The sequence below is a fragment of the Cottoperca gobio genome, chromosome 16 (genome assembly GCF_900634415.1).
Source record: "Cottoperca gobio chromosome 16, fCotGob3.1, whole genome shotgun sequence".
NCBI classification, from domain to species: domain Eukaryota; kingdom Metazoa; phylum Chordata; class Actinopteri; order Perciformes; family Bovichtidae; genus Cottoperca; species Cottoperca gobio.
In genome coordinates, this window is record NC_041370.1 from 16,445,159 (window position 1) to 16,466,072 (window position 20,914).

The following is a 20,914-nucleotide window of genomic DNA, read 5'->3' on the forward strand; positions in this document are numbered from 1 at the left end:
GGAAACTGGTGTTTGTTTCTTCTATGGGGCAGTGAAAACACAGTGATGTGTTGAATTTAGCAAATGTAGAGCTCTGTCAAACAGTGGTGTTCCAGGAGAGTTTGGTTTAAGTAAGTGGTTTTGATTATCTCTTTGACCTCTGAATTCTGCTTGAATTTAGTAACAAACCACAGCCATGTGTCTTCTCATGAGTCAATGCGCAGGAAGTCCAAACATCAGGAACATAAGGAACGAATGAGAGTATTCCTGAAGGGGGGGGGGGCTTAGTGGCACCTGAGGTATTCACAGGGAAAAAGATAGAGAGCGAACAAAGCAAAAGATCAGGAGTCCTCTTTCAAAGCCCAAAGTGTTATGATTAATGGTCAGATATCCGTTTGAGAACAAGAAGCCAAATTGAAAACAGCAGTTGTGGCTGTCATACCTCACCGCTACCATCAAAAGGGGTTTGTGTGTTATTTCTATAGAATGTCAAGGTGTGTTGTCACATGCACTTGACACAGACTTTTCTATTGTATATGTCTAAGTGGTGCAAGAACTTATAGATCATAAGTATAACATTATCAATATCAAGACTTAATCTAGTGCGAGTAAACTTGATCCATGGATAAAAATATCCATTGTAATCTCATTGTTTCAGCCCAGGTACTTTTTGAAGATGTACTTTATTCTGGATACGAATTAAACAAAAACAATGACTGTCCAGTTTACTTTTAGTGGAAGTCCACGGTATAGATTGGCAGTCTGAAAAGCATCCATGGAACTTTGTTTTCAAGTTAAAAATCCTTTATAAATACAAGGATAACCAACGCGTAGGCGACTCTGCTCTCAACTCAACAGGTCTTCATCAGGTTATAAAGTGCAATGAGAACAGGTGTCCAAATAATACTCATCAGAAGGTCATGGCCAGGATTTTTATCCTTGTCTACTAAATAGCTGGACAGTCATTGTTTTTGATTCATTCGTGATTACTGGCCCAATCTACTTCAACAACACCAAGTGTCTTAACCCAGTGCAGCGCTTTCTACTTTATTCTGAATTTGAATGTTTTTATTAGAGCTGTCAAATTAGTGCGTTAATTTCGATTAATTAATCACAGAAAAAATAACGCGACAAAAACATTAACGCAGATTAATCGCGCTCTTAGATGCCCCTTGACTCTTTACGTCACTGACGCGGCGCGGCCACAGTAGCCTCGTCATCATGATGAAGCGAATGAGAAAACGTAACTTGGTCCAGTGAATGGAAAGTTTACATTAATAAAGTCCCGGATGTAACTATTGATGCTGTAACTAAGTGAGCGACCCGTCTCGTCATACATCTCGATCAGGCGTTCAGACGCAGAATGAGTCGGTCTACCTGAGACACATTAACAACTTCATCACAAAATGTATTGCAATATACTGCAGGTGGTAGAGGACAGGGGGTTAACGGAGGCTTTACAGATGGCGTCAAATTACACAACTTTTAAGCCGCCACAACATATTGTTTGTTGTGCAATGAAAGATTTTTATGCCAGATTTGAAATGGCACTTTATGTCAAACTGTTGGTCTTTGTTGTCTAAGATAGATGTGGCAAACAAGATATTGGAGAAATAGTATTGAAATAAAAGACATGTTGACCTCTAAGTTTATAATGCCTACTCATTGATTCACTCATCGTCCAAAATTTGAATATTTTGAATTTGAATATTTGCTTCTCACAGCAAATATTGATAATGCGATTTAATTTAGATTAATTAATCACAAAGCATGTAATTAATTAGATTTTTTTTTTTAATCGCTTGACAGCCCTAGTTTTTATTCAAGCCATCCAAAGCTCTTTTGGTAACTGGATTGTCATTGTGACCAAACTTTGATTAGACGATTGAAGACAAATTAAAGAATTTTAGTAAATAATAGTGTAAATGATCTGTAATAATGTATATTTGTGTGTTTTCTAGGTTTCCAGTCTCTTCAAAGACGGTACGATAGGGGGGAACATCAACATTGTAATTGTTGGCCTTGTGCTTCTGGATGAAGAGCAGGTGAGCATCTCAAAGCACCTGAAAACCTTAATATGTCCAAAAATCCAGCATATCAAACAGCAAACAGGTGATTGATGGCTGCAATTTAAAGTGAAGTTGAAGGGTTTGAAAATTCCTCTCATAAAGGGTTTTGTATACCGACGGTTAAAAGGATTTCAAGAACACGAATAACAGTGTGTGTCTTTCTGTGTTAGCTCTGCACATTATGGAGCTTCAGAAACCAAGACTACAAAAACATACAAAGAACAAATCATTTGTTTGTTTATTTGTTTTCATGCCTGAAGGTCCATTTCTCTCGTTGGTCTCAGAGATTTTCCCGGGGTCGTCCCAACTACTAAGGGCTTTTACAGTGGTTAATTATAGGGTGTGCATTTCCTTGGATCTGTGCCAGATTTAGGGGGGAAATTGTCTTCGAGTGAAGATACAGGAAGCACAGCTTGACTGTTCTTGAAGAGAAAAGGAGAGAGAGGGACAGAAGCAGAGAGAAACAGGTGGGGCAATGTCAGAGACAGAGAGTCAAGCAGGCCAAGTCACCTTGTTTGATGTTAATAGATTTCAATCTTCCTTAAGTGGTAATTATCAGCGGGAGGAATAGCAAAAATGTCCCAGACGTTTGTCTTCCTAGCAGCAACACTTATATGATTAGTGTCTCCTCTCACATCTCTGTCTTGCCTTTAGCATGTATATGTCTAAAGATCTTGGTAATTAAACATAAAGGCCAGTCAAGGATCTGGTTATGAGGTGGTTTTATTGAGCTGAAAGACAAAGGTTATATTCATTTGACTTTTTTTGCATTTATTCCTGAACACTTTGTGCTCACAGCTTCCGTCCCTAAAGACAATTTTGTCTCTCTTTCTACCTCGTTTTATCTGCTTTATCTCACAGGACGGCTTGGTGATCAACCACCATGCAGACCACACACTGAACAGCTTCTGCCACTGGCAGTCCACCCTGGGAGGCAGGGAGGGCCGACATCACGACCACGCCATCCTCCTCACAGGACTCGACATCTGCTCTTGGAAGAATGAACCTTGTGACACTCTTGGTAGGTTACATTCTAACCATTGAGAAGCGGATGCTGCAATTACAAGTGTAATTTGAGGCAATATAAAAGCCAGAAAAAGCAAAGAGAGGAAATATTGATCCAAATGTTAAAATGACAAGTGAGGAAAAATAAGAGTGTTGTTCGTGATAGTCTTGACAAAGTCACATCAATGCCATCTGTCCCTATTCTGTTTGTTACTTGCTCTTGATAGAAATGTGTCATTCTCACTGCGGTCTGTCTTTCTGTGGGAAGGTGTCCCTGTCATCTGTCACACGGGGTCACACCTAGTGTCACAGCAGCCAAACCAGATGTTGAAAACATCTGCAGCTTTCAGATCTTTTCAGTTCCACAGTATCACACACTGTAAATAGTTATGTGGAAACGTTCTACAGCAGATACAAACAAGAATAGTACTGTTAAGAGCATAAATCAGGTGAGGGCAAATCTGAGACATTCATAGCTGAATTATTGAAGCTGTAACATCAGAGAAATATAAGCTATAAAGTCAGAAGATGAGACTCCTAATCATGTTTTCACTTAAATCACAGAACATTCGAATTAGTGCTCTTTAGCTATTACCTGTACAGACCAAACACAGCTACTTTAAACACACACACACACACACTCAGTCATTGAGTGTAAACCATCTAACAAACTAACAACAGCTTGTTTGTGGTAATGACAATGCAAACACATTGTTGTCTTCCACACTGTGAGAAAAAACTTCCATTGTGTGTCCCAGAGAAACACAGTCACGCTCAAACACACACACGTACAAGAAAACCCTTCAAACCCCAGACTTAAGTTCTGACTTCAAAGTGTCAAAGTGAGGCTAGCATTATCCCTAACCCTAAGTGTTGCTATGAAAAGCCCAGTTCAAAGGTCTGTATGTGTCTCTGCGTGTGTGCAGTCAAAAAATAGTTAGTTCTGACTAATTCCCAAAGGTGCAAGGCAAAATGACCAGTAGTGCTACCAGTCAGTATATAACACAGTTTATTTGCATTACTGTTACATAACTATCCCTCAATGTTTTCCTCCATAATTCAAAATATCAATGATCTACTTCTTTACTGACACACACTACAGACTACACACTACATGCCAGTTCTCACAGTCAATCTACCCGCTTGTGTTTAATGTCATTATTCACATTAGCTATGTACATGAGAACATTACTTTAGGGGTTTGGCTCGCTATGGCGAATGACTTAAAGCTGTAAAATAACAAAACACAAGGCTAAATTCTTCCTGAGACACAGACACAAAAACATTAAGGGAGGCCCCCTTGGGTATTATCCTTTTTGATTCCAAGCCAGGGGTGCGTGCGTGCAAGCGTGTGTGTGAGAGGAGAGACAGAAGGAGACAGAAAGAGGCATAAAGGGAGCTGAATGGTAAAAGAGTTTAATAGAGAATGAGAAAGAGGTGAAGACAGATAAAGAATGTTTTAAAGAAAATGGAAAGGTAGCGGGGGATTTAGGAATGTTTCCACAGAGACCAACATTTGAACAAATAGAGGGGTTTTTTACCCAGTTTGTCTGCATTTGATATTTCTTATGCATGCAGTCCAAAACTACCCTAACCTGGGGTGAGTTTTGTGCTTCCCATCTGAGAGAATCCTGTTGGAATTACAAAGTCAGGTTTTTGTTAAGTAGGAGCAAACTCAGCATGACAGTGGTTATTGTAATCACTCAGTTACAGTTTATGTTGGAACTGAGTTAGTGGCCACTGATGAAATAGTTGAAGCGTGAAGTAAAATTGTATCAATGGTTTTGCAGGTTTTGCTCCAATTAGTGGGATGTGCAGCAAGTACCGGAGCTGTACCATTAATGAAGACACAGGCCTGGGTCTGGCATTCACCATCGCCCATGAATCCGGACACAAGTAAGAGTTTCTATCGCTCTCATGAGTGCATGATGCGGTCATGTCTGGTGGCGAAGTTAAGGCTTAAACCATGAACTACAATGTTGTGTGGTACTACTTCACTTGATATCATGTTAATATTACACAGAATCGGGTAAATCATTTTAATTTCTTTGCATTCTCACTTTGTCTCCCTTCCCCATGCCCCAAACACACAAAGAGAGACAACAAGCACAATAAATCCCAATAAACAAAGTTAAAGAATATTTCATTTTATTTAATATAGATATCACGATAATATCGTTATCCTGAATTATTTTGGCCACGATAAAATCGAATATTGTGACAGCCCTAACATATAGTACTGTATATAATTGGAGAATATAAAATGCCCAACACTTTTTATATGGAAGAGATAAATCAGTAGATCTGCAGGGAATCCTCAAAATGAATGGGTTCTTTACTTATTTATTTAATATCTGTATAGCCAGCTGATGATAATCTTGTGACGTACAGTGCTTACAGCTTACATTTTGGTAAAAAAAATGTGTCCTTAGCCTCTTGCAGTGACATCAGTGAATACAAAAAGCTTCTCTAAAGGGGAATCTAGTCGTCTCCTCGTGTTCTGGATACTTGTTTGGCCAAGGGCCTGTGTTGCAATAACACATGCTGTATTCTTCAAATGGACATTTGACATGTGAAAAGTATCAATAAAATATGTTTTCAAGCATTTTTTTTTATCTCTGTGTGCAAAGATTTCCATAGTAGTACAATGTTGTGCTTGCCAACTGTTACATTAAAAAATATGAATCCATTTCTATATGGAGCACTGTCACTTGTACACAGAACATATTTTATACCTTTGTTTCACTCCCCAGTTTTGGAATGGTCCATGATGGTGAAGGCAACGTTTGTAAGAAGTCAGAAGGCAACATCATGTCTCCAACATTAGCCGGGCACAATGGCATCTTCTCCTGGTCTGCATGCAGCCGCCAGTACCTCAGCCGCTTCCTCAAGTAAGCAACCATATTTGGCATTACTGCTATGCTTTTGTTGTGGTGCTAAAACTATATTATAATAATTGATTTAAGAAGCACTTATTGTTAACAATGACATTTATGTCTCATTACAATTTCAGAACATAAGAGCTCCATCACATCCATATGGCACATTGATGAGTAATGAGTACATCCTCTTGCCAGCCTTTCTTAAGTGCTCATGCATCAAAGACATAAAGCTGAATTATTAAAACAGATTTATTAAAGCAAGATTTGCACTGGCATCAGTCACTTTTAACATGTATTATGTTTATATTTTTCAACATGTGTTACTGATAGATGAACATGTGTTGTAGAAAACAGCAGATATATCAGTTACAAATGCTGCTCTGATCCAAAGAGTACCAAGTGAAAAACTGCACTTATGTTATAACTATTACAGGACTTACTTTATGTTGCAAAAGCAAGAGCAAGCAGGCTGTATCTACGTGTGTGAGAGGCCGGAATATATAGCTGACATAGCAACTAAGTGATATGTGGTGCTGCTATTCTCCTGGAGGTGTTGTTTTACAGATTGCATACTGTATGTTTTATGTGTCAGCGTACATGTGAGAGAAAGTGTGTGAGGGATAAAATTGTGTGCAATAAATGCATTTCCATGCATACAGCCTGCTCTTCCGAGTGAGTAAAACAAGCTTCACAGACATAGCGTCCATGTGTCTGGTCGTGTTTCTATGTGTCTGTGAATGTGTGTGTGCTTGAAACCAGATAGTTTAGAGCCAGTGCCCGCCACTAAATTTACCAGTGTGTTAACTGAACTGTCAGGTATCCTCTCTCAGAGTGGTGGAGACAGACAGTGTATTTCCTCGCTGAGTTATTAGAGCTGGGGTGACCTCACCCTTGTTAAGCCTGTCAGCCTTATATTAAACTCCCATCCCCCCTGAGGCCACGTGGAGGGGATCTCTGCACCACTGACACAACCAGGGGTCGTCTTCCTGTATAATCACTGAATGATAAAAAAGAAAAGAAATGCTGTACGTTTTCCTAATTGCAATCAACAGAATGTTATGATATTTAAATGTATTTGGCTAAATGTCTCTACCTTCATCCGCAATGAAGGAGGAGACTGGGGTTTACATCACACTCACTCTAAATCTGCTTCTCCTCAGCCAGCTACGACAGAGAGGTCTGTGCCAGCGTTGTATGTATAGTCAGATACTTTATCGCAACTCTTTGTCATGCCTAAAATGGATGGACAACTTTCAGGCAGGGGAAGCAAAATCCCTTCAAAGCCACTTGAAGTAGTTTTGGTTTGTGTGAGCACTGGTGAAACTCAGTGATAAGTTACAAGATTCTCTTGAGGTCCCATTTATTTTCCCACGGTCAGACATGCCACAGAGGACACAGTTTGGCCCATTGGTAACATTATAGCCAACATCTGAGGAAACATCTCTTTGTCTCTTGTTTTGTGACATTTTGGCAAATATAGTTTTTTGCTTTCTTGCAAGAGTTAGAAGAGAAGATCAATAACGCTCTCAAGTCTGTGATATAAATACCTGTAGCTAGCAGGTGGTTAGCTTAGCTTACCATAAAGACCGCAAACAGGAGGAAACAGTTTGTCTTCCTGTGTACAAAGGTAGCAAAATCTGTGTTAATCTGTGATTCTGTCACCTCCAGACAGAGCCAGTGTAGCTGTTTCGCTTCGTCTTTATGCTAAGCTAAGTTAACCAGCTGCTTTCAGATGAGAATCCACCTGTGATCCCTGTTCCTCATTTTCGTCGGTAAAATTATGGCATTTATGTCATTTACGTCTTTGTATTTGATGTACCAACTAACCATGGTGAATATAAAATGCCAACAATTTTGTTTTTGGAAGAAATGAGTCAAAGAATCCTAGAAAAGAATGGGTGCTTTTCTCATTATTACATTTCTTTATTTGTATCAATTATTTTCTTCCCAGCTGATGTACAGTATTTACAGCTTAGATGTTGTGATAACATTTTGTCCTAGCCTCTCGCAGTGCCATCATTCAATCCAAAAAGCTGCTGCTGCTCTAAAGGCAATCTTTCCTCAGTTACATTGGGCTTGTAATTTCATGTGTGAGTGACTGTCTCCGCGCATGCTTGCCCACAGACCTTGCTTGAGCGCCTGCGGATGTAGAGTATGTACACTGTAAATGTAATCTATTTTTCAGAAACCTTATTAAGTGAATAATGTAGGATATCAGTACATGACACTTGCAGAACTACTATTGTTCTGTGTAGACGCATAGGACCCATAAAGGAATAGAAGATCTCACACACACACACACACACACACACACACACACACACACACACACACACTCTGCTAAAGCAATCAAGACCACTCACGAGCACAATGAACTGTTCCAAGATATTTAGCCTTTTCATGCTTTTTCCACCATATTGTTGTATTATATTCCCCGACTGCAGTGTGTAAGCTGTAAAACATCTCTGTGGAGTCACCAGTAATATCAGTTAACATTGGAAACCCCCTGCTGGTATTAGGATATGAGCGATATGGGCAAGGATCTTTTATGTCTGCCATGTAATAATTGATTCTCTGATGTATTAAAATCATTCCTCTTAGGGTTCGAGTTTGGCAACTTGTTATGTTACCATGGCAATACTTCACGGTATTCTCCAAAGTGGGAAACAATGGAGCATCATGGACTGTTATGGAATTTATATTTGCTAAGCATGGAGCATTATATCAAATGTCTGTTTAACTGTTTATGTCTGCATGCATTTTGTATATCAGATTAATGATTAAATCTGCTTTTATTTTACTTTCTTGTCCTGTCTTCTGTGGGTCTATCCCCCTCCACTCTACTCACTTTGCCCCTTGTCCTCTGTATTCTTCTTATCTCTCCTTTTCCTTACCTACTTTTCCATTACTTCCTCTTTTATTTTCCTCCTCTCCTCCAGTTCGGCCCAGGCCGTGTGCTTATCAGATGAACCCAGAGCAGTGAAGGAGTATCGATACCCTGAGAAGCTGCCTGGCGAGCTGTATGATGCAGACACACAGTGTAAATGGCAATTTGGGGAGAAGGCCAAACTCTGCACGCTCGACTTTAAGAAGGTAAAATAGATTTTGACTCAATTATGCCATCCCATGAAAATGTCAAAAGAAAATCCCATGTCCTGCTGTAATTCTCTCTGGGGGGGTTTTCTCGGAACACCTCCTCAAACTTTAGTGCTTAATTAGTTTAAAACATTGTGGTGGCAATTGTTCCTTAGGAAAAAGCAGAGAAATAAATTGAGAGTGGGATGAGGTAGAGGAAAAAAGGAAGACAAAAAGAAAGGAAGGAAAAGAGAAACTGATTAGGATTGCATTCCCTCATGTGCATACACACGAACATGCTTGCATACTATACTCTCTCTCTCACACACACAAAGTAAACAGTGAGAATGCTGCCCATGAAATACTCACTGGGATGGATGACTAAATATACACTGGAGCGTTGCCAATGGGAATCTCTCCTTGTTGCGCTCCCATTGTCTCATTACTGCTGATGTTACTGGTTGACATAACCCTGCCAGAGTCCAGATAGTGTTTAGATTACTTCAATGTTTAATAGCACAGTAAAGACGTTTTAAATTATTGGTGTTCTTGCATCTGGATTAGAGACCTTCATGGGTCCAAACATCGTACCCTGCTGAACCTCACCTGAAGATGCACCTGCTCTCAATGGAGTCAATGGATATTTATTAGAGGGTAGTTTCTTCTGGAGACGTTCTGGCAACAAACTTTAATAGGTATTAAAGAATATAAAGTATACTGAACTTCACTAAGGGTAGTAAAATAATAGGGTTACCCCAGGACCCACTGGCAGGTCATTCCCGCTCTTCACGGGTGTGTTTCATTCTGCTAATGTGTCTGCTTCCCTTACTTGCGTCCTTTCCTCATGTCTTTGTCCCGCCCAATTCTTCTGCTGTTTGCAGCCCTTATGATGTTTGTGTTGCCATTCATTGTGATCAACAAATGGCAATCAGTGTAATGTTTTAAATTGTTTATATCTCCGCCTTAAATGTATCGGAGTATGGGATAGGACTGGCAAGAAGACAAAGACAAGAAAAGTTCTTCTTCTTACTCCTCTTCAAGATTACTTTTGAGGTTTTCTGTTTTATTGAAAAGTGGAAACATGTGGGGAAAGAGGCTTCAAAATGCCACAGAGATTACTACCTGGATTTGAACCCATGATATCAGCACATGGTATCCTACTTAGCCTTCTCGTCTAAACATTGAAACCTCCATGCATTATTTCAGCTATAAGGTACTTGGGAATTGCTCCCTCATGGTTTTGTTTTCGGTCCTGCTGCACTGTCTTTGCTCATGCATCTGGTAGCAGCAAGGTGCACAGGACCCAAACAATCCCCAAGCAGCACTTATGCTCACGGTCTTTCCAGACACTTGTTACTGGGAAAACAACGCCACAAGAATCGGCCTCAGTGGTGCAATTCATTGTGTAATGAATTCATATTTCCTGCAAATGTTTGGCAGGCGTTGTCAAGATAAGGTACCGCTAGAGGAGCCAAATGATACTCTCTTTGGTGTGTGTGTGTGTGTGTGTGTGTGTGTGTGTGTGTGTGTGTGTGTGTGTGTGTGTGTGTGTGTGTGTGTGTGTGTGTGTGTGTGTGTGTGTGTGTGGTTAGATAGAGCTAAAATAATCTAGCAAAAAGTATGTATGAGTGTTTTTCCCGTTTTCTCTCTTTAACTCAGTTTATGTCTCACTCTGTCCATCATCTCTCTCCGTCTGTCTCTGTCTTATGCTTCCATCACTCACTTACTCTTTTCCCTGTCTCTCTCTGCCATTTTTACTGCTACAAAAGGCCTGAGCAAGCAAAACAGCTGGACAAATAGGCCTTGGGTTGAATTCCATGGTGGCTCTTGGCAGCAACAAGCTGAGGCCAAGGTGCCTGTCAACATCTGCACTGAGTTGTCCAAATCTGATATAGTCATTCAGATAGTACTAGAGTCGACATGTTAGAAAGTAGCAGGCAATGTGAGCAGGGAAACCACCCGGTCCCATCTGAATCTTTCAGAGGAACTCAGCCTTGACATCATATACGTTTGTTCAATTGTGCTCTGTTAATGGACATTATTGCAAAGCATTATCTCTAAATGTCCTGTGCAGGTTTGACTTTTTCTGACCATAAGATGAACTGTATGTATGTAACAATGAATGAACATACTGATTGTAGCTGTTTTAATTTCATGATTTAGTATTCTTCTGCAGAAGCAATGGATGTGCATGTTTTACTGTCAATGATGCATTGTCTGTGGGACAATAAAAATGTTATCCTAGCTACTGAAGCATAAATATTTTTGAAAACACAAGGTTGCTGCTCACTTATTGCATCCCAGAAGATCACAATTCAGACAAGCTCAAGTTTCCATCATGTTTTAATAGCTCTCTCGTGGCAAAATAACAAATTTTATTGTCCCTCTCATCACTAGCTTTGTATACAGCTGTGGTGAGGAGGATACTGAGAACATGTTAGCAGTGGCGTGTAATTTACTCCTTGCCTTTTATTTCTTGTTCCAGGATATCTGCAAGGCTCTGTGGTGCCACCGTGTTGGGAGAAAGTGTGAGACCAAGTTCATGCCAGCTGCTGAAGGCTCTGCCTGCGGCCCCGATATGGTGACTTAACACGTGTGTGTGTGTGTGTGTGTGTGTGTGTGTGTGTGTGTGTGTGTGTGTGTGTGTGTGTGTGTGTGTGTTTGTGTGTGTCTGTGTCTGTGTCTGTGTGTCTGTGTGTGGGTGGTGGAGGCAGGTGATATGCTCCTCAAGAGTGGCAACACATGACGGACATGGGAACAAATGTATTTCTATTGGACTTTTTATCATCACCTTTGAGGCAATTCAAGTGGTCATAACAGGGACAGGTAGCTAGACACCTCTTTCTTGGGGATGTTACAAACATTTTTAATGCACCATCCATTCAGGGAGTAGAGTTGCCCATTAATCATACTATCACTAAGATAACCTTTCTTCCATTTTAGCCCAAGGAGCCAAAAATGATTTTGCAGTTTATACGTCTGTTTTGTCAAATGAGGACAACATGTGTTTTGTTGCCACCATACTGCCCCATGGCAACATCTTACCAAATAAATCCACAAATGAAAGGCACCAAACAAGAGCCTCTCATAAACATGTCTTTGCAGTTTTGGTGAAGTATGCCCAACAACACAACTTAAAAAAGAACATTGAAAGTGACAGTTTGAAAGATTCCCCACACAGTATTAACAGACTGAGCTGTACAAGACAAATGACATAAGTAAATTCAATTTGGGAATGGATTTTCTCTTTAAGGCATCAGTCGAACCAGCAATTTATTTTCACTGTGCTGCTTAGTATTATCAGCTGTGTGACATTTAGTATAAGAAGGGTACAGCTTGTAAAGAGTGTCTCACACACAGACACTCTTAGATTCCTCCTTAAAGGGATACCACTGACCTTTGAGTCAGTTAATTGCACTCGACAAAGCGTGATAGTATTTTATAAGGTGAACAGGCAAAATTGATGGAGATGCTAGAATAAAAGTAGCATTTATTGAGTGTTTTAGTGTTATGTAGTACAGATACTTCCACTTAGTTTGGCCATTTAGAAAAAAAGTCCTTGACACTGCACTTATTTTAACGGCGTCTTTTTACACAACAATGTCTTTGTCCCAGGGCAGACTAATAAATCAACTTGTTGTTAGTACTATTTGTTTTATAATGTTTTGGATTTGGGTTCATTTGAGTGCAGTGTCCGTAGAATCTCTCTTTTTAATAGAGGTACCACACTCTCCCTCCATTATTTTACCTCAGGGAGCAGCTGCAATTGGTTTGTTGCTGACGTGGCAAAAATATGCCATTGGGGCTGGGGCCAAAAAGCAATCTGTGCTCTTTATTTATTCTTTGTTTCTTTCCTTACTTCTTTCAAGATGATTCTCCCCCAAGGCTCTCTCTCTCCTACTCTCTCTCCCCTGACAGCCCCTCATCCACATTTGCTTCTCAATATATTGAACTTGATGGTTTAATCCCGCCCTCTCCCTCCACGGGACAATTAACCGAACACAAACAATGACAGGCTCACTTAGGAATCCGTGGCACTCAGCCGCAGGGGGAAAACTGAGGGGAAATCAGCTGTTCTAGTTCTTAGTCAAGGGCCACGAGATTAGTTGGAGGGGGGTGCGTGTGCGCAAGTGTGTGACTCGTGGCAGGCATGAACACACAGTGAGAACAAAAACAGCTGAATATATGCCACCCTATCAATATTAATGCATTAGGGGCTTGTGTGTGCTTGCAAAAGTTAGATCACTCTAAGGCGAGCTGAGTATAATGTGACTGATGTCATCTTGACATGTACAAATCTAGGGAACAGCCCGTGACATAATGTTGCTTTAAGTGAGTCTATATTCTTCAAAGTATTCTCACATTACATTTTGGGATTTTGAGTGAAGTACTGCTCATTTTTGGAAAAGGTTGTTGGTTGGTTAGTGACTCAGGCTTTTTTGAGCCACATACAGTAAATATCTTGATTCAGGAGCATGAGGCATGAGCGTCCTTTAGTGCCTCCATCATCTGATGCAATACACTCGATAGACAAACTGTAGGCCCCTGTGCAGAGGAGGGGTGCTGTCTGAGGAGGTCATTGTGACCCCACTGAAGCTCATTTCTGCAGGATAAAAAATAGCAGCTGGTGACTTATTGTGTGCACACTCCTCAGGTCAGATTGTGAGGGGAATCTGTCTTGCCAAATTGGGAGAAAATGGATAAATATTTTGAAAATGCATAAACTCTGCTGGTACTGGTTTAATTCTAAATCATTTTGAATGAACAAGTCACAAATAGGCTGAAACCCCACTCGTATAGTAGTTATTATCTCAGTACTTTTGCAGATAATTATTACTTTGTTTTATAAACTATAAAAAGGTTTCCTGATGTGTTTCTGCAATGACGAAAAGGGATTTGTGCATTGTTGGCAGAAGATGTTTCAACCTGTTTCATGTTTTTATAGTTTATAGTTTACTTGTATGATGTTATAAAGAACAGAAGGGTCATTTGTGGAAAAGAAAATGTTAAATATTTTGTAGGGCAACATGAACATATTTGACGGACTATCACAGCAGGAGAATATTCTTGTCAGGCATGAGACAGTTTTTCCACACATTTCACTTGTGTGTTTGGCTTAGCTCTGTTAATTCTAGTTGATGACAGCTCAAGGTAGGGGCTGTCCAAAAACCAGCACAACTGGAGTTTCACTGATAGATTGTGAGTATATGTAAGCAGGACTGTAACACAATCTTTTTGACAGCAGTTAAACCTGAAAGCTCTTTCTTACAAACCTCTTCTATGGTTTGACAGAGAGTCATCATAAAGAAGAAAAAGGGGAGGGTCTGAATATGTCTTTATGTTTTTGACACTTTTAGGACACACTCTTTGCCTATGTGTTCCTCCTTTCTTCCGCCTCCCTCTCTCTCCCACTCATGATTCCTCTCTCTCTTTCTCCAGTGGTGTCGTAGGGGCCAGTGTGTGAAACAGGGTGACGAGGGTCCGAGGCCTCAGCACGGCCAGTGGTCAGAGTGGTCGTCCTGGTCAGCCTGCTCGCGAAGCTGCGAGAGCGGAGTCACCTATCGAGAGAGGCAGTGCAACAACCCCAGGTGGAGATATAGACAAAAAACAGTCTATAACAAACAAGCACAGCAGTGCATGTTAGCAAATGAAAGAGTATTTCTTTAGGATATCTGTCAGCACTCAGTGGCGTTGTACTGTTCACCAATAACAAGTAGACTTTTCAAACTATTTAAAATGTATTGCAATTATGCAGTCAAATAAAGGCTGAACCCCACAGCTAAAGATGACTCTTGATTATGCTGTTGTTGCATACATCAGCAAAACTTCTTGAACAACATCAAAAGTGACTATGTTACGATGTTTTGATGATCCGTACTGTTAGGGATTGCTTGACTTAAGGCCAAGAATATATTAACACGCATGGTCAAAATAGTGAGGATCACTCGCATGGCTCTGTCGCTTCATCACTTATCTGCTTACTTAGTCCCCTACTCATCAGTCACTCAGGATTATTTGTTCTGTCAGTCAGTAAGGGGGCCCTATCCCAAATGCTGGGGCCTCCTCTGTATCATGTCATGCCAAGATCCTGACAAGTGACGGGTTAAATTAGACAGAGAGTGATGAGGAGAAAGAGAAGTGGTGGAGGAGAAAGAAGAGACAAAGACAGGAAAGGGGGAAGGGGGAGGGAAACTGGGGTTAGGAGAGATGACAGAGGAGGGATTAAAAAAGCGAAAGATGAAATGCCAAGATATAAAGGGAGAGAATCTGAGAGCGAGAGAGAGATAAGTGACAATGTGATTAGAGGGCTTATAGAAGGTGTAATTGTCCTGTGGAAGGGATTTTAAGGAACACAGCCCGGGGATATACACCTGTGATTGGAGAAGGCACACTTATATATACGGGAAAGCATACTCACCTGACATGCCAGTACACAGAATGACAACACATTTCAATCCTTCTCTGCAGACCTGCATACGGAGGGAAGTTCTGCGAGGGCTCCTCCAGGTCGTACAAACTTTGCAACACTGAGGATTGTGCCCCGAACACCACCGACTACAGAGCGCAGCAGTGCGCCGAGTTCAACGGCAAACAGTTCAGAGGATGGTACTACAACTGGAGACCGTACACTAGAGTGGATGGTGAGACAAAAATGTATCCGATTGGAAATTAAAGATTTGAAACGATAAAAGAGAAACTTTGGAAGAGGCTTTTTACCAATGAGCCATATCACGGTCGTAAACTCTTTGCTTGTTGCGGTTATTTTCTTTTTCTTGCCAGATCAAGATGTATGTAAGCTGTACTGCTTTGCTGAAGGCTATGATTTCTTCTTTGCCTTGGCCAGCAAAGTTAAGGATGGGACACTCTGCTCGCAGGACAGCTCTAATGTCTGTATCGATGGACTGTGTGAGGTAATACTTTGAAATAATAAAAATAATTGTATTTATATAGAGTTTAGAAAGTACTTTGACAGGCAAAGCAGAATATATAGAAGGCAATATAACAGAAGGCCAAACAGGAAGGACAGACAAAACAAAGACACAAAAGCATAGTAGAAAGAAGACAAGCAGGCATGTTGAGAAAGAATAAAAAACATAAAGAGAACATGACATGAAGTCTATAAAATGGGTTTTAAGAAGTGATTTAAAAGAGGTTAGTGAGTCAGACAGTAACAGGTTTGATTGAAGAATAATTTCAAAGCGTAGCAGAGTAAGTGCTATATATATATATTTTTTTTTTGAAGATGCTATCATATATGAAGTCTTTGAAGTTGAGCTAAAAATTGTGTGAGTGGATTTAGCATTAGGAGAACATCAATTTACACTCTCCCTGTGATGTTTCACTACTACTTTAAATGTCATGAGAAAGACATGTATCACCATATAAGGTATAAATGATAGTAGTTTTCAACTAATGTGATTTATTTTATAAAGTATGTTGCTTTTTATATGTATAATCTACTTACTCTTTCTCCCACAGAGAGTTGGCTGTGACCGTGTTTTGGGCTCCACAGCTGTGCCTGATGCTTGCGGGGTGTGTCAAGGAGACAACTCCACCTGCAAGATCTTCAAAGGACAGTACACCAAGCAGCATTACACTAACCGTAAGTCAGTAGTTAAATTGTTCAGCTCATTCGTTTTTGGTAAGACAATTTAAAAGCTACTGATTTGTTTCTTTACCCCAACTGCATTTCCTGGCTCATACACAGCTACAAAATGTTTGCGCTGTTTAATGTTTTGTACTTTTTCTCAGAGTACTATGGCGTGGTAACCATCCCAGCAGGGGCTCGGAGTATCCATGTGATGGAACTGAATACGTCCAGCTCCTACCTGGCTGTCAGGGACACCCAGAGACGCTACTCCCTGAACGGGCACTGGACGGTGGACTGGCCAGGCAGACATCCCATCGCTGGAGCCATTTTTGAGTACAAGAGACCCTACAACAGACCAGAGAGCCTCATATCAATTGGCCCCACGAATGAGACACTGGTCATAGAGGTAAGGGCTCCCTGGACACAGAAAGTAACCAAGTTGTTTATTTAATATCTACGACCTCCCTTTCCTGTCTTTCACTCCTCTCTGACTTCCTTTCTTTAGTTGTCATGATTACTTACGTCTGTATATTTGTGCTAGCTGTTGTTGCCCTTCGTCTCATTGCTCTTAACACATTATTTCTCCTGTAGATATTGTTGCAGGGCTGGAATCCAGGTGTACGTTGGGAATACACTCTAAAAAAAGCTGATGAGAAAAGGCAGCACATCAAACACAATTATTCATGGGCCATCATACGCTCCCAGTGCTCAGCAACTTGTGCTGGAGGTAAGTGTAAGCATGAGTGACAGAACATATTTTTTAGCTGCATTGTCATATTACACTAAAAATGAGGTCAAAATGTGGTTAATAGATGTGTTCAAAGTGTGTTATAGTCCTTTTCATCTCCCTTGTCACATCAAGTCTGATGTGCAGTTATCTTCTGTTTGTTAAACATTGTGCAATACTTTTTTATTGTTTGTTTTTTCAACATAGATATCATTCTAAAAGTCTTACGTTGATGAAAACTGATTACCTTCAGAGTTTCAATCAGGGCCAGCATCTAAAGCTCAGTCTGACCTCTCTGATCTGTAATAAGGCTTTTAGCTGCAGGTTAAATGGAGAGGGGAGCGTTCCCATCATTACTGGGGGGACATTACTGGAGACCTACTATTACACACACACACACACACACACACACACACACACACACACACACACACACACACACACACACACACATTCGCTTAAGCAAGCAAGCACACACATGCATGACCTCGACCAGTTGTCTTTTTCCCACCTGAGGCCTAATATTAAATGAGCACACACACACACACACACACACACACACACACACACACACACACACACACACACACACACACACACACACACACACACAAGCAAAGTTGTTGTAATGACCTGGGCAGACCCTTGCACGGTGATTTGAGGCTGGAAGTCAGTATAAAAATTTGTATATGTGTGCGTGAGAGTGTGTGTGAGTGCTCATGTGTGTTTACCCATACACATGTTTGTATGTGCACTGATAGGTTTGTGTGTGCACTTAGTTGCCTTCATGTGTGTGAACAAAGCCCCCAGTGTAGAGCTCCTATTGATTGAAACCGCAGGTTGACGTTCCCCACCCTGCCCTGTTGCGGTCCACCCTAACCACCTCCACCTCTTTGTGTCCTGATTGTAGGCCATGATGGGTTGGGGGTCGTTTGCTTTATTAAAGAGTGTGACTGACTAACTGACCCGAGAGAGCTAGGATGTGCAGATTGACCAAGCCTAAGGGCCAAATACCAACCAGGGCATCTGTGAAGTTGGGTTTCAAGTTTCTAATAAACAACAGATCTACATTTGTGCCACAACTCACCAAAACGATTGGCATTAATTAATTGATTTGGTTTATTAGCCTATGAGAAAATAACTAAAAACATAATTTGTTTATGTGTTGTTTTTTATAGGTTGCAAACACTATTTCTTCTTTGCAAACATGCGGAATGAGGTGTGATGAAAAGACAACAATATCCATCAATATTTCTTTGACTACCTTCAAGGTTGTGGAGTGTCAGTGTGAAACCAGTCAAACGTTTTCAGATTATCAAACACGTGTCACATAATGCAGGTATATTATGTGCAAACATTTGAAAGCATCCTCACAAGTAGCTTGACACGTTGTGACTTACACAACAATGTTTTGTTCTAAGTTCCGAATAACTTTTGTTGTCAGACATCAAGAATGATCATTCAGGCTCAATAACACTGGTGGTTTTATATGTCAGTGCCAATAGTCTGTAATACCCTTCTCCATAACTATTTGATCTATCACTGTAAATATGAGCCTGCAGTTTGGTTTTACTCTTATTTTATAGTAGTTAAGCGGCAGAAAGAATAGAGCGTAACTCCTTTCATGATGAAATGATTGATGTATCACCCATACAGGCCAGATGAACACCAAGTCAGCGTGCTACAAAGACTTGAGAGTGCAAGTGAATACGTCCTACTGCAATCCCAGATCAAGACCAGCTACTGGACTGATGCCCTGCAACACCCAACCATGTCCCTCCAGGTCAGACGCTCTGCTTTCTCATATATCAATGTTGTGTTTGCTAGTCATAGTAGTGATGGTTAACGATGCTTTTTCATAAATATCTTTCGTGAAATATCTTGACAACTCTTGGATGGATTGCCATTTATTAATTAAACATATCCATGGTGTCCAGAGAATAAATCCTACTGACTTCGGTGAGCTCCTGATTTGTCCTTAAGTATCACTATGAGGTTGACATTTATTGTTTGAGCAACTACTGGATTTGAATGGATTTACATGACATTGCCATGAAATTTGTCATGTTTCCCTCCAGATGAATTCACTTTAGTGACTGCCAGACTTGTTATCCAGTGTCATCATCAGGGCAAAATTAAACAATAAGGATAATAACTAAATACCTTCAAAACTATTGACATTCCCATCAGCCTCAGCTGTGCTTTATGCATTTATGCATAACTCTAATCAGCAAATGTTGGCATGCTTACTTGTGAACAAAGATGGTGAACATGGTAAAAAAGTATACCTGCTCAAAATCAGCAATGTTAGCATTTAGGTCAAAGGGCGCTGTGCAATAGTACAGCCTCACAGAACTGCTAGCATGGCGGTAGACTTGTGTTGTTAAGATTAAAGTTAACGAGATTTAAATATCACACCTCATTCAAATCAAACCTTAGTAATGTCAGTGATCATTTGTGGCCTCAGACATTTGTGAATGATCTCATGAATATTTCTACGCTCTGGCTCTCAATCTGGACATCATTAGAAAATGGTATTTGAACGGTGCAGACATTTCCTCACTTTTTCCTGATACATACTTTTGGATGGAAAAGACAGAATAGTTGGCCCATCAAGACTTCTAGACTTTGGGGTATGTCAATTATTCAATTGTTCAATTGGCTTTCCCTGGAATGGTTATTTCGTGTACCGTAGGCTATGTGACAGCCAAAAACATTGTTGGCTGTTACCGCTCAACATTCTGTACATGCATGTTCATGTTTGGAACTTGAGAAGGCAGCTTTCAGGGCCACCAGCCAAATAGATTGATATAGTAATTCAAGCTCACTGCACAAGTGAACAGACTTTCTTGTGGACAGTATTTTAATTATTCGTTATACTTTGCTTTAGTGGCTTTTTCTCTGTGTCTTTTTTGACTTTCTACCTTCTGTCCTTTTCACCTTCCTCCTCCCTCACTCCTCATGAACGCCATGTGTTATTGGTCTACAACACCTACACAGCTGTTCTGTAATTTCTTGACATGCAGTGTCAAAAAGATCTGTTTATTGGTTGAGTCAACTCTTCCAAAACTTCCCACACTATCTCCTCATATTAAAGCAAATGGAAGGTGTCAGGCACCGCTGACTGTATTCTCCACCCTTTCCCAGCCTAGTAAAGCACCTGTTCTATGATGAGGACATTTTCCTCTCATGTAATGAAAAATACATTTTCACATTTTGGCCAAAACATGTGTGTGAGACATAGGGAAGAATGGGAAGTTCCACTGGATATTCTCTTCGTGTCTTCATCCAGTTCAGCATGATACCTCACCAACTGTCAGTAATGGTTAGCTTCTGTGTTTGTTTAATACAGCAGGCCAAGGACTTGTAAACTTGTTCACATGTAGCATCACTGTGGAACCAAATCTCATAACAAAACGCCAGTTTTCTAGCCCTATAAACACCCACCAGAGACATCACTTTTGAATGTGTAGTTTAAGAAACCCTGCTATAAGCAAGATGCAGTGCCAGCTGAATTGATTGGGCATGTTTGTTTCTTCAAACCCTGGTGATCCTCAGAAATGTCCTCCCACAAGGGTGCACCAGA

The 20,914-nt window shown here is 40.5% G+C and overlaps 1 protein-coding gene across 1 annotated transcript in view; it reads left to right on the forward strand.

Annotated features, from left to right (window-relative positions):
- adamts16 (ADAM metallopeptidase with thrombospondin type 1 motif, 16) overlaps positions 1–20,914 on the forward strand; it is a 50,668-nt gene that overhangs the window by 18,002 nt on the left and 11,752 nt on the right. The window contains exons 6-18 of the mRNA XM_029451984.1: positions 1,941–2,024; positions 2,910–3,069; positions 4,844–4,949; positions 5,807–5,944; positions 8,875–9,028; positions 11,496–11,591; positions 14,450–14,598; positions 15,479–15,651; positions 15,791–15,921; positions 16,490–16,613; positions 16,763–17,007; positions 17,193–17,328; positions 18,985–19,111. Coding sequence (XP_029307844.1) covers positions 1,941–2,024; positions 2,910–3,069; positions 4,844–4,949; positions 5,807–5,944; positions 8,875–9,028; positions 11,496–11,591; positions 14,450–14,598; positions 15,479–15,651; positions 15,791–15,921; positions 16,490–16,613; positions 16,763–17,007; positions 17,193–17,328; positions 18,985–19,111 — 1,823 coding nt within the window. The remainder of the gene's footprint in view (positions 1–1,940; positions 2,025–2,909; positions 3,070–4,843; positions 4,950–5,806; positions 5,945–8,874; positions 9,029–11,495; positions 11,592–14,449; positions 14,599–15,478; positions 15,652–15,790; positions 15,922–16,489; positions 16,614–16,762; positions 17,008–17,192; positions 17,329–18,984; positions 19,112–20,914) is intronic.